General features: G+C 35.2%; 1 protein-coding gene across 2 annotated transcripts; it reads right to left on the bottom strand.

Moving 5' to 3' along the window:
* Window positions 1–647: 647 nt before the first annotated feature.
* LOC131164974 (MND1-interacting protein 1-like) lies at window positions 648–9,419 on the bottom strand. 2 transcript variants are annotated; one of them, XM_058122550.1, is made up of 3 exons: window positions 9,227–9,419; window positions 7,477–9,123; window positions 648–1,479 (listed from the first exon to the last, which is right to left on the bottom strand). In XM_058122550.1, the coding sequence occupies exons 2-3, from the start codon at window positions 9,109–9,111 to the stop codon at window positions 961–963; spliced, it is 2,154 nt and encodes a 717-aa protein (XP_057978533.1). In that variant the 5' UTR covers window positions 9,112–9,123; window positions 9,227–9,419; the 3' UTR covers window positions 648–960. The 2 variants fall into 2 exon arrangements, with proteins under 2 accessions (XP_057978533.1, XP_057978532.1); XM_058122549.1 differs by having other exon boundaries at window positions 7,477–9,133.
* Between the last annotated feature and the right edge of the window lie 3,366 nt (window positions 9,420–12,785).

A 12,785-nucleotide genomic window follows, 5' to 3' on the forward strand; every position in this document is an offset into this window, starting at 1 on the left:
TTTCATCTTTTTGATTTTTAAAAGGGAATAATTTTGACAGACTTATTAGATTTAATTTGGGGATAATTTTTTATTTATTTGGTACCGTTCGTACGAACGGGCGCGTAGGGGGTGCTAATACCTTCTTCTCGCGTAACCGTACTCTCGAGCCCAACTCTGGTGACGCAGACCGATTCTACCCTTAACGAGGTAACAATCAAGTGTTTTAACCACACTCCAAAAGGTCAGTGGCAACTCCATCATACACCATTTTTTCACGAAAATCTTTTTCAAAATTCACATCCATTTTCCCCTGTTCGCAGCCGCACCCTCATTTTTGCCAAAGTTGGTTCTCCGATAGGGTTCGAGACGTCGCGGCAAAGACCAGACAGCATTATGCTATAGAGGAAGAAGAGAAAATCAGCTTAACCTAACTAGATTAAAGGACATGGGATTCAATTCTTCTTTGCTATTTTCTAGGCATTTACTTGGAATTTTTCTGGGGGAATCCTATGTCTTATTCTAAGATGCCCCAACATTTTCTAGGCTTAATGGTTCGAGAAAATTCTAAATGCCTGTCATAAGGTTTCATGGAATAGATCAAATTTGGGCATCAAAGATACTCAACTGACATGCCTAGGAATCTCAAAGATTCTTGAAGCAAAGGATTACAAGAACATAAACAAGTTCAATTATAAACATTTGGCAGAACCATTTAATCCATGTCTGCTCCCAAGAGCTAATGTCAATATTGAAATAATATGCAGTGCAGTCACTTAAATATACAGTGTAGTAACTTTAAGTTGAAGCAGAAGCCTGTACCCATGTTTATAATCTTATTTATGTACATTTAGATATGATGGCATACCCATGTCATGCTTAAAATAAGGAAATGTCAGGAAATTCAGAGCTTTCAGTATACAAGAACATGCCTTATGGAACAATGATATTTCGAACAATTATATTTCTCAGCCAGAACTACTATGAACTTGCTCCAAAAACATGTATCCTCTGTTCGATCTGAACCCGGCAACAGGGACAAGTAGCTTTACCCTTCTTTCCATAGTTCTCACTGCATTTGGCACACAGGACTTGGTGTGCACACGGCAGGAAAACAACAGAAACTTCATCTTTCATACAAATTAGGCATTCACGATCACAGTGGACTTCTTTGTCTGAACATTTCTCCAGTTCATGAAGCAGCCTAGCAATTGTTTCTCCGTGGGGTCTTGCTTCCTCAGAGTTTCCTGATGTTAAAGTATTTGATGGATGATGAAAACCATAAGGGTTGTTGCATTGCACAGGTGCTTTAAGACGTGAAAGCTCCTGCTCAAATCTCTGGAGATCATCCTTCTGGCGTTGGAAGTCTAACTCAATCTTTAGCCGCAAAGTCTCATGCTTTCTTTTGTTACTAGCCTCAGCAGCTTCCTTGAACCGTCTTTCTTCCTCCACTTGTGCTATGGCTAGCTCTTTAGCTTTCAACTCCTGCCTCCACTTTACCTGCATCAATGAGATGCTGTAGTAAAATTTGTGCAATATTTAAGTTGGGATGAGAAGATTACTTATGATGACAAAAGATTAGAAATCAGAGAATTTTGAAAAGCTTAGAAGTAGCTTATAATTTGAGATGAAGAAAGAACCCAAATTGAAAAAGAAATATCAAGGTGGAGCAATAAACATATAAATTTGAACTTACGGTTCTAAAGGAAGCATAATATATTACAAGAGCATGACTGATACAAAGTTGTACAGGAATCCACGCCTTGATCAATATACAAGACCTTCATAAAGTGAAAGCGAAACCATATATTTAATGAGCACTTCAAAATCTGAGAAGCACTCATGGCAAACACATGACATGGGGATGGGTATGGGTATGGATTTGGGTTTCATGGAACACGCCTATTACCAATAACATTACCCTGTCCACCAAACTAAAAATTGCAGATACTTTGTTAACTTGATTTTTGGTTTCACATAAATTTCAAGATTACAGTAAACAACATGCTGGACAAGTTATGCTACATATGAGCTTTTCAACTTCAAATCAGGAAAAACTCCAAAAAGGAGGATAATGATACTTCAACAATCTCCGTGCGCCCTAAGATTTTGACTAGTAAACAAATTTGAGAACCAAGCGCACAAAGAGAAAAATAAGGGTGAGCTAATATCATTTGTAAGGTGGTGGTTGATCTTTCATAATGGGCAACTGTGCGAGTTTATATATACTGAAGCCTCACTGCGCTTGTGCTACACGACATGAGGTAACCCATATCTCCAATCCCCAGGCAAGATTCTGAGACCAACACGCAAATCATAAACTCCAACCATTAGGATGTCTTGGAGACATGGGCAACTGTATATCTGCACCACCCTTTTTGCCCATGCTATGTAGTGGGGGAAAAAAAAAAGGAGTTGAAATAAGTACCACAGAAAGGGTCATTTCCACGAGTGCAGATTTTATATGCTTGGCGCACATGAGTAATTCTTTCGAGTTATGTTGTAGTAAACTCCATCAGTCAATAAAAGATGTTTTGGCTGTGTGTGATGAAAACCAGTAGAAACATCAATAGGAACTGGGGAATGCTTTTATGCATGTTAAAGAACTCTAAAGCAGAAGGTAGATGGAAAAGAGGATAGATTAGGTACTTATAACTTTCATGGGTTGCACAAGATTATTTTGAAAGAATAAAAAATGAATGAACCCAGGTCCATGCTGCTAACCAACCAAAGAGAATGCTTTGGTAAGGTGCAGTTAACAAGGACAAACAAATTTTCAATAGAAGTGAAGCTAGTCGAACTAATTTTACAAAAGAATATAAACTTCAGAACACAATTGATGCTACTAATGAAAGCAGCAAGATCAACAAAGTGAACAAAGACACAGAATATAAAAGGACAAATTAAATATGCAGAACTTAATAATATCCTCATTAAGGATGAATACAGTGGCATGTCAATTTATTGCATTGCCTTATTAGCTACAGCACATGGGAATATCTGCGAAATGTTTGAATCTGGCAACTTACATCACACTTTAAAGAGAATTTGAAAATTCAAATATGGTCATTCAGACCCCACAACCCACCCCACAATATAGGGGGGCAAAAAAAGAAGTAAATTGGTTAAAAAAAAAATTTCCAATGGATGCTATGCATAAAGAGTTAACGTAAGCGCATATAAATATTACATGGGAGCCTAGCTGCCACAGCATCAACCTTTTCTCAGACTCATTGACCAGCTAACAATTTCAGAAAATATGCCCCTCCAATGGTTTGCGCAGCAAATTTTTTCACACACAGCCAGTAGCAAGCCCGGGTAAAGGAGGAGGGTTGCATTAGGTAGCTGACAGTCAGCGTAAAATTTGTTAGATCACTATGATATGAATCCTTACCGAATATTTGCTAGAGTGTCCCCTACGAGCAACGCGTTGCACTTGAACCACCCAGGTGTAGCGAAAAGTGGGCGAGGGTGGGCTAGGTTGTCGCCCCGAAGCGATGCGTAGTGTCGGCACCCGGGTACGGTGTCAAATATGTGAGGGTTCTTGCATCATTCTAGACGTGTGCAGGTAAAGACGCTAGTTCAGGAAACTAGGATTAGATTAGCAACTTGGAATATAGGGACACTTACGGGTAAAAGCATGGAAATTGTAAATACAATGATCAGAAGAAGAATTAATAGAATATGCCTTCAAGAAACTAAGTGGGTGGGGAAGAAAGCTAGAGAAATTCATTAATCGGGATTTAAACTTTGGTACACTGGAAAAGAAAAACATAAGAATGGAGTAGGCATTATTATAGAAAAAAATTTAAAAGATAGCGTTGTGGATGTAATTAGAGTAGGGGATAGAATTATAATTATCAAGATGGTATTAGAACAAGTGATAATAAATATCATTAGTACTTATGCTCCTCAAGTCGGCTTAGCAAAAAATCTTAAGAGACAATTTTGGGAGAATATGAATAGTATTATACAAGGCATACCAAGGATTGAGAAAATATTTATAGGAGGAGATCTGAATAGACACATTGGAAGAGATAATTAAAATTATGAGAGGATACATAGAAGATATGGATATGGAGACAAAAATGAGTCTGGGGAGATGATCTTAGACTTCGCTATGTCATATGATTTTAGTATAATGAATACTTACTTTAAGAAGAGAGAAGAACACTTAATATCCTTTAAAAGTGAACAAAATAGAAGTCAAATAGATTTTTTTCTAACTAGGAGGGTTGATCGTTTATCATGTAAGGATTGTAAAGTTATTCCAAGTGAAAGTCTAACCACACAACATAGAGTCTTAGTGTTAAATATATGTATAAAAAAATGGAAGAAAAATAATAAAGTAAACCAGTATAAGAGAACTAGATGGTGGAACCTAAAAGGAGAAAATATAATAAAATTTAAAGATAAAATGATCAAAGATGGGGATTGGACCATAGAGGATAGGATAGATACAAATACTCTTTAGAATAGATTAGCTAACTCTATTAAAAAGATAGCAAAAGAGATTTTAGGTGAATTAAGGGGAAAATTCTTGAATAGCAAAGAGAGTTGGTGGTGGGATAAAGATGTACAAAAAATCATAAAGAAAAAAAGAATTTGGTATAAAACGTGGCAAAAATGTAGAAACAGAGATAACTTTGAAAAATATAAGGAGACAAGAAAAGATGTAAAAAAGGTCGTTAGTGAAGCTAAATATAGATCATTTAATAGTTTGTATGATAGATTAGGTACAAAAGAAGAGGAAAGAGATATATTTAAACTTGATAAAGCTAGAGAAAGGAAGAGTAAGGACTTAGGAAATGTAAAATGTATAAAAGGTGAGGAAGATATTGTCTTGGGTAAGGACAAAGATATTAAAGAAAGATGGCGAAGTTACTTTAGTAAGTTGTTTAATGAAAACCAAATAGAAGACTTAAACTTAGAATTGTCAAATGAGGAAAAGCCTATTAATAAGAGATTTATTCGCAAAATTACAGTTCACGAAGTTAAGTTTGCACTCAAAAAGATTCAAAATGGGAAAGCTATGGGACCAGATAACATCTCAATTGAAGTTTGGAAATGCTTAGGTGATAACGGAATTACATGGTTAACTAATTTATTTAATACAATTGTAAAAACTAAGAAAATGTCAAATGAATGGAGGAAAAACACTTTAATACCTATATACAAAAATAAAGGAGATAGTCAAAATTGTAATAACTATCGTGGAATTAAACTTATGAGTCATACAAAGAAATTATGGGAAATGGTAGTTGAACAAAGATTAAGGTTAGAAACGAAGGTCTCAGAAAATCAATTTGGTTTTATGCCTGGGAGATCTACCACAGAAGCTATTTATCTTTTAAGAATATTAATGGAAAAGTTTAGGGAAAAGAAGAGGGACTTGCATATGATATTTATTGACCTTGAGAAAGCATATGATAGGATACCTTGGGAAGTTCTATGGTGGGTTTTAAATAAAAAGGGTGTGTGTAGTAGGTATACCAATGTCATTAAAGATATGTACGATGGAGTAATGACTAGTGTAAGGACTATAGATAGAGAAACTAGAAAATTTCCAATCACCATAGGTGTACATCAAGGATCTGCTTTGAGTCCTTATCTTTTTGCTTTAGTGATGGACCAATTGACTAAGAGTACTCAAAAGGAGGTCCCATGGTGTATGTTGTTTGCAGATGATATTGTATTAATTGACAAAACTAGAGATGGAGTAGAGGCTGAGTTAGAATTATGGAGAGAAGCTTTGGAATCTAAAGGCTTTAGGATAAGTAGAAATAAGACAGAATATATGAAATGTAATTTTAGTAATGATAAGCGGAATATTGGAGACAAAGTTAAACTTGATGATGAAGAAATAAATAGCATTTGTAGATTTCAATACCTTGAATCTATTATACAAGCTGAAGGAGAAATCGAAGATGATGTAATGCATAGAGTTAAAGCAAGTTGGGTAAAATGGAGAACTGCTTCAAGTGTGCTCTGTGATCATAGAATGCCCTTAAAATTGAAAGGGAAATTTTATAGGACAGCTATAAGACCAAATATGTTATATGGATCGGAATGTTGGGCAATGATCTCTCTCTCTCTCACTCATGGCAAAAATTGCTAGAATCATTACTGAAGCAATGTCACTGACAATAAGCTCAATGTCGTCAATAAAGTTGCATAGATGGTTCAGTCATTGCAATAAGACCAGTAATTGCCCCTTGTAGAACTGATTTAGTCCACACCAATGGTAGTACAGCCAAAAAGGAGGCTAAAATATAAGTTATTGTGCTAAAAATATACTATTTGAGGTCTTTTCTATTAAATCGTTTGTTAAATTTTCATTGTGACATGCTTAATCGTTTTAAAAGTACATATTTTCCTTTTCATAATGGCTTACTTCTCACTTTTGATGTTAAAACATGAGCATAAGCCACCTTCAGTATTCTATCCTAAAACTATGTGCTTTGTGTAATGCACTTTAGGCAATTACTAGGTGAAGAAACTAATTAACCAATAATGACACCACTTCATAGTTCTGAAAAGTAAAAATTACGAGTAGGAATAGTGCATGACAACTAAGCCTAACAAAAAATAAGTAATAATTTTTTGTGCTATCAGCTAAGTTTGACATTGAGAACTTCTATAGGTCAATGAGGGAGGCCCTGGAAACATCACAACCAAAAACTAACCTGACTTTGGGGTCGGGTTAAGACATTAGTTCCCAAGCTTAATCTTGACTACCAAACTAGAGAAGAAAATTATTACTATCCTTCAACAAGTTCACAGCAGGAACATCTCCATTGCAACTTCCTTATATCCCTTGCATTCTAATTCTCTCTCACCCTCTCCTACTTGCACAACACATACATATAAACTCGTCATTTACCTTTCTTTTTGACAGTTTTTCACATGAAAAAAATAGGATTTAAGGACAGCAGTATGCAGCACAAAGGCAAAAGACAGAATAGATAAAGAACCTTAAAGTGTGCATTTCTCAAAGTACCAAACCACCACATACTAGTAGTCTAGTAATGCATCATACCAACTCATCCATGTAAGCTGTTCAGCGAACAGATCACCTATTGGATGGGGAAAAGAAGGGTTAGACTCACCAATCATGATGAACATATTAATCTCAAAACCAAGAGGAACAGCAGAAAGCCAACCCCAAACTACTGTATGAAAATGCACTCAGGCAACCTTTACGTGCATATAGCACCAATGGAGGTCCTACCTCAGTTGCCAGACACTTCTTTTTTTTTCTTTTTTGGTTTGGTCTACTTCATTCCCTTTTTTCAGCTCCACTCCTACTTCCTTAATGTTTAGAGATTAATAAGCTTAGAATGAATATGTCAGTTAAGTTGAAATGTTTGCTTTTTATCCAGAACAGTTTCCAGGGAGAGATGCACATGGATGAGTTACCAAGATGAATATGTGCACATAAGAAAAAGTTAAGGAACTTGAGGTTCATCATATGCAAAAATATATAATTTAATGCACCTGAGCTTCTTTCTGAGCCAGCTCAATCTGCCCAGACAGCTCTTGCATCTCAGAAATCTTCTGCTTTTCGTATGTAATCCCCTCCTGTATCATAGTTTTCTGTTTCTCCCAAGCCAAAAGCCTCTTCAGACATCTTTTCTCCCTCTTTGCAACCTCCAAACAGGTCGTTACCGACTCAGATGCACTTAACTTAGAAGCCTCTATCTCAGCTCTAATTTCTGCATTCTCAATCTCAAGCTGTCTCACAGCTGCATTCGCACGGTCTACCTGACTGCTTGCCTTCCTTAGAGCATTCTCCATCTCTGAAAGCCTCTTCATTGTTGTGTCTTCAAGAGTCTGCTTCCCTTTCTTTAGCTGTTGTGTCTCATCTCTTTCCATTCTCAACATTTTAAGCTCTGTGAGATCACTACTAAGCTTCCTTGCCGCTTGCATTGCCCTTTGATGGGCCCAATCTTTTCGCTCCTTCACCTGCTTCTCAAGATCCTTAATCTGATGGATCAAATTCAGAAGCATCTCATCCTTTTGATCTTCCATCGCACACTCAAAATTCTCATCGAGGTTCAAGTCATGAAATTTACTCAACACCAAGTTCACTACATCTTCGTTCTTTGCATTCCTAGACTCCTCACTCTGCTCAACTGGCCCTGCAGCCCCTGACACAATTCCCATTGAGGATTCCCCACTCAACAAAGAGCTGGGACAAGCCTGTGGTTGCATCTGCATCTGCATCTGCATCTGCTTTGAGTTTGCTCGAAACCCAGCAGCAAAAATTGCAACATTCCTCTTCAACAAAGACTCCATCGAAGGCGTAAGATTAAACCTCTTTGGGCATTCAATATCTCTTTGCAATGTCACATCCGACACATTTGAAGAGAATCCATTAACCAGAAATTCAGAACCATCACTTCCAAATCCCCAACCGCTATGAAACTTACAAAGACCCGGAGTGACCCCAACAGGATTATTGCTCACATTCTCAACATTACCAGGTGCTGAACCACATACGTTGCACGGAGAATGAAAAACAGGAATTTCGATAGCACAAGCACGACCTACATGAAGATCACTCATGAGGAGACACCACATGGCATCGCCTTTAGTCAAATGCGGGCGCAGTTGTTGTAACAAACACACCATACTCGCTAATGAATACTCCTCCAACTGCTTCAAATCCGTAAACGGGGCGTCGGATTCCTCTGAATACACAGTACCACCCCCACAGCTACTGTTCAAGTAAGCTAAAGAGTTATGCAATATGTTCGACAATACGTCCATGCCGCCATAGCAATGGCCGTTCCGAAGTATCGCGTTTAGAGCAACATCTTCATCATACCCCAAAGCCACAAGCTTAGACATGGCTTCATTGTATAAAAACTCTAAGTTCTTTGACAGTATTTCTTCTAACTGTTCTTCGGTACAATAACCCCAACCACTATCGTCAAAATTAGGGTTAGGATTAGGGTTTTGTGAGGAATCATTGATACCTAGATGGTAATTCAACGGTTTGAGACCCGATTCGAGTATTATCTTCGAGCCTGATGCTGGGTTTGAAACATTGGTGTGATCGATACCGGGTTTTGCGGATCGGGGTCTTCTGTTGGTTCTGATGTGTTTTTCTCTTACAGTACACCCCATTGCAGAGAAAGACTGAAACACTCTAGAGAGAGAGACGGAATGAGGGAGAGAGAGATGAATTAAACTGAATGAAAATGGGGGGAAAAATGATTTTGATTAGGTGAGAACGACTTACATATCAGTCGAATGGTTGCTTTCGATTCTTGGACTGAATTGCAGAAGGATTGAAATTGCTGGCGCACACAGAGAGACGAAGATGAAGGGGAAGGGGAGAAACACGTACTTCCAATTCTTGGTAATCCAGCGCCAGCATCGAGCTGGGGGAGGATCAATACTTCTTCCCTATCGCTATCAAGCCTTATCATGGTGGCGTCTTCTGTCGTCAAAAGAAAGTTTGTGTGTTACAGATGATAATAATTTTAGGTATTTTTAAAATTTTAAATTTGTTGATTAATTAAATAAAAATATAATTTTTTTACGGACATTTATTAATTAGCTTTTTAAATTTATATTTATATTTTTAATAAAATGATTAGTTAACTAATTTGTATTATGTTTTATATTCAAACAATAGAGACGTACTTTGTTATTATTTTTACTTGTTAAACTATTGGTTTCACAATGTCGCCATCTTAAAGACTAAACAAATCTCTTACTTTTAGAATTGCCCTCCTCTTTGTTAGGTAAAACTTAGGTAGTATTTGGTTCACTATTAAAATTGGAATTATAAACGAAATTAGAACGAGTTTTTTCTTAATTTATCTTTTTAAAAAATATATATATTAAATAATATCCTATTCTGAGAAGTATTTTTCAAAATGACTCTGACATAATCTTGTTACTTGATCTAATAAGATTTAAACAAATCTCTTTGGGCCAAGTAACGAGATTTATAACGTGTCATGCCACAAATAAACATAAGCAAATCTCGCTACTTGGTCTAACGAGATTTGCTTAAATATCGTTGTACCAAGTAACGAGATTTGCTATGCATATGGAATTTTTTGTATTCTCTTTATTTATTTATTTATTATAATAATGATTAATTAAATTATTGGAGGGAGAATCATTAATTAATTTAAATTTTCACATAGAATAAATTATATTTTATAATTTAGTTAAAAATATTATTTTTATCATAAATTAATATAACAATCATACATTATAAATATATACTAATAGCAAGATTATATTTAAATAAATAGGGAAATCTTCCATTATTTTATTGGGTAGAAAATATTTAAATATTAATTAATAATTATTATTATTGAAATTGTTAACTATGAATCTTAATAGTTCTAATTTGTTTTCTTTTCTTTTTTTTTTTTTCTTCTAGCATGAATCTTAATAGTTCTAATTTATTTTCTTTTCTTTTTTTTTTTTTCTTCTAGCTTCCTTCCCTTCCACAAAATCTTGGATGCAAATAGAGCCTAACAGTTGTGTCCATTCTACAAATCTACAAAATTATCCAAGAAATGACCCTCATCTGAGAATTTTTTGAAGATTTTAGTTTTAGATTCTCGTGCTTATTTATTTGCATGGTTAAGAGAAACTTATCGTCATCCCCTTTCTTTGTAACAGCTTGCACCATGCAAGACAACCCCCCACTAGGGAAAAGGAACTAGCGAACAACCTTACTCTACCTTAAGAATACCATTCCAACTATCACTTGGAAATCATCCATCGGCACTATGAAATTTGCATGTTCCACCCACTGTCCAATCTTCATAGTCACTTGCTTGGCTACTTGTAGAGTACGCTGAGTCGTGGAACTAACCACTTCAATACGTCCTAAGTCCTCCAAGTTCAAGTTAAGTCTCTATGCTTCTGGCTTTGAGACAAAGTTATATGTAGCCTTAGTTTCCACCATTGCAGAGGTCCTCTTCCCATTGATTCGCAGATCCAGAAACATAAAGTCATACACTTGGGTAACTTTTGGTCCATTTTCCTGCCTCTTCAACACGTTGAGTAACTACACTGCACACATCCTCGGGGTTATACTCATCATCTCCATCTGTCCCCTCTACAATGGAAGCTTGCAAGACATTAAGCGATGTCTTGTGATAGCAATCAACAACTTTGTGAGGACCTTAACATAGTTAGTCAAGGCCCAATCTCATCCAGTGGCGGTAAATCAGGCAAAGAGCCAATCTCAACCAGTGCTACACGCAGAAACTCCTTGTACATTTTCCCATTTCGATCATTTGGTACCGTTTTCAAAGTTGCCTCCAGTGACTGCATTGAAAAGACTAAAAAACATATTTCAAACAACTACAACTAGAAAAGATTGACTTACGGCTTTTTAAAAAAATAAAAAAAAAATCTTAACTTTTGTTATTAGTATTCATAGTTGGGAACAAGCTCAAACACAAAACTGAAAGGCTGTTTTTGTTATTACTATACCTATTCTTATCAATTCAGTATTTAAGATAGCATAAAATCTCACTTCGGTTGCCTACAAGACAACCTAAGGACTTGTATGTTAATACAAAAGTAAAACAATAAAAGCTTAGACATAAGAAATTTTGTAAGGATAAAATTTGCATGACAATGAGCAATTTGGTGCTAACCTTGTCGGTGTTTCTATGTGCTAAATAAGTAGCATACATAATTTGAGGGTTTATTGTTGTAAGATCACACCAAAGTACCCAAAAGGTTGAAGCAAGAAAAAAACCTCTTTTTATCAACATTAGTAGAAAACAGATTACTGACCTTGTCCAGTTCAAACTTTTTGAATAATGGTCTCTTAATGCCACTTCCATCAAAGGTATTTTCACTATGTGCAACAATCACAGGTTGTTCCTTGAGAATTTGAGCAACACTTTCTGACACTTTTTCAAATTCCACAGTACGGTTTCTTGCGAGATAGGTTGATCAAGATCATGTTTAGCACAAGTTGATCTTGATCAAGATCAAGATCACACACTGATCGGCTGTTCCATTTCCCAGGCAAATCTCGCTGCTTTGTCCAGCGAGGTTTGCCTTGACACGCGTCAACACCCAAGTGTCTGACCCCTTTAAATCTCGCTCGATCAAGTAGCAAGATTACGTTAGAGTTATTTTAGGATTTATTTTCCCAAAAAAATGTATTATTTAATATATTTAAAAAAAAAAAAAAGATAAACCGAGAAAAAACTCAAATTAGAACTCATTGGAATTGAAAATGAAATGTTAGATTCTTCTTTCATGTTTGATTCAGCATAGAATCGGACTCAAAATTGTATTATAGTGTCTGATTTATAGACATAAGAATTGGAAATTAGTTTAATTTATTAATCATGACCTTATAATATAAAAAATTTATTCAGTTAATTTAATATGGAATAATATTGTTTTGTTTTGTTTAGTTAACAATATTTTTTACAATAAAATCATTTTGATAATCATATTCTTGATTATACTTTGCATGTTATATTTTATCATTTTTTTTTATTTTTAGTATTTTGTTTTAACTATATTATTAATATCACACATTATTATATTTATAATTATTACATTTCAATATGTAATTTATTAAATGTAAATAACAATCTCATATGTTATAATATTATCACATAATTTATTATTTAATATAAAATAATAATATAATAAAAACAATAATCGTGGCATTATATTTTAAGATTATATATAATAATATAATAAATAATCATACCACAATTATATCATATTATGTTATAATTCAATAATATTCTTTTAAATTTTATTGTAATAAGAATGGTTCTAATATTTTATAT

The sequence above is a fragment of the Malania oleifera genome, chromosome 9 (genome assembly GCF_029873635.1).
Source record: "Malania oleifera isolate guangnan ecotype guangnan chromosome 9, ASM2987363v1, whole genome shotgun sequence".
NCBI classification, from domain to species: domain Eukaryota; kingdom Viridiplantae; phylum Streptophyta; class Magnoliopsida; order Santalales; family Ximeniaceae; genus Malania; species Malania oleifera.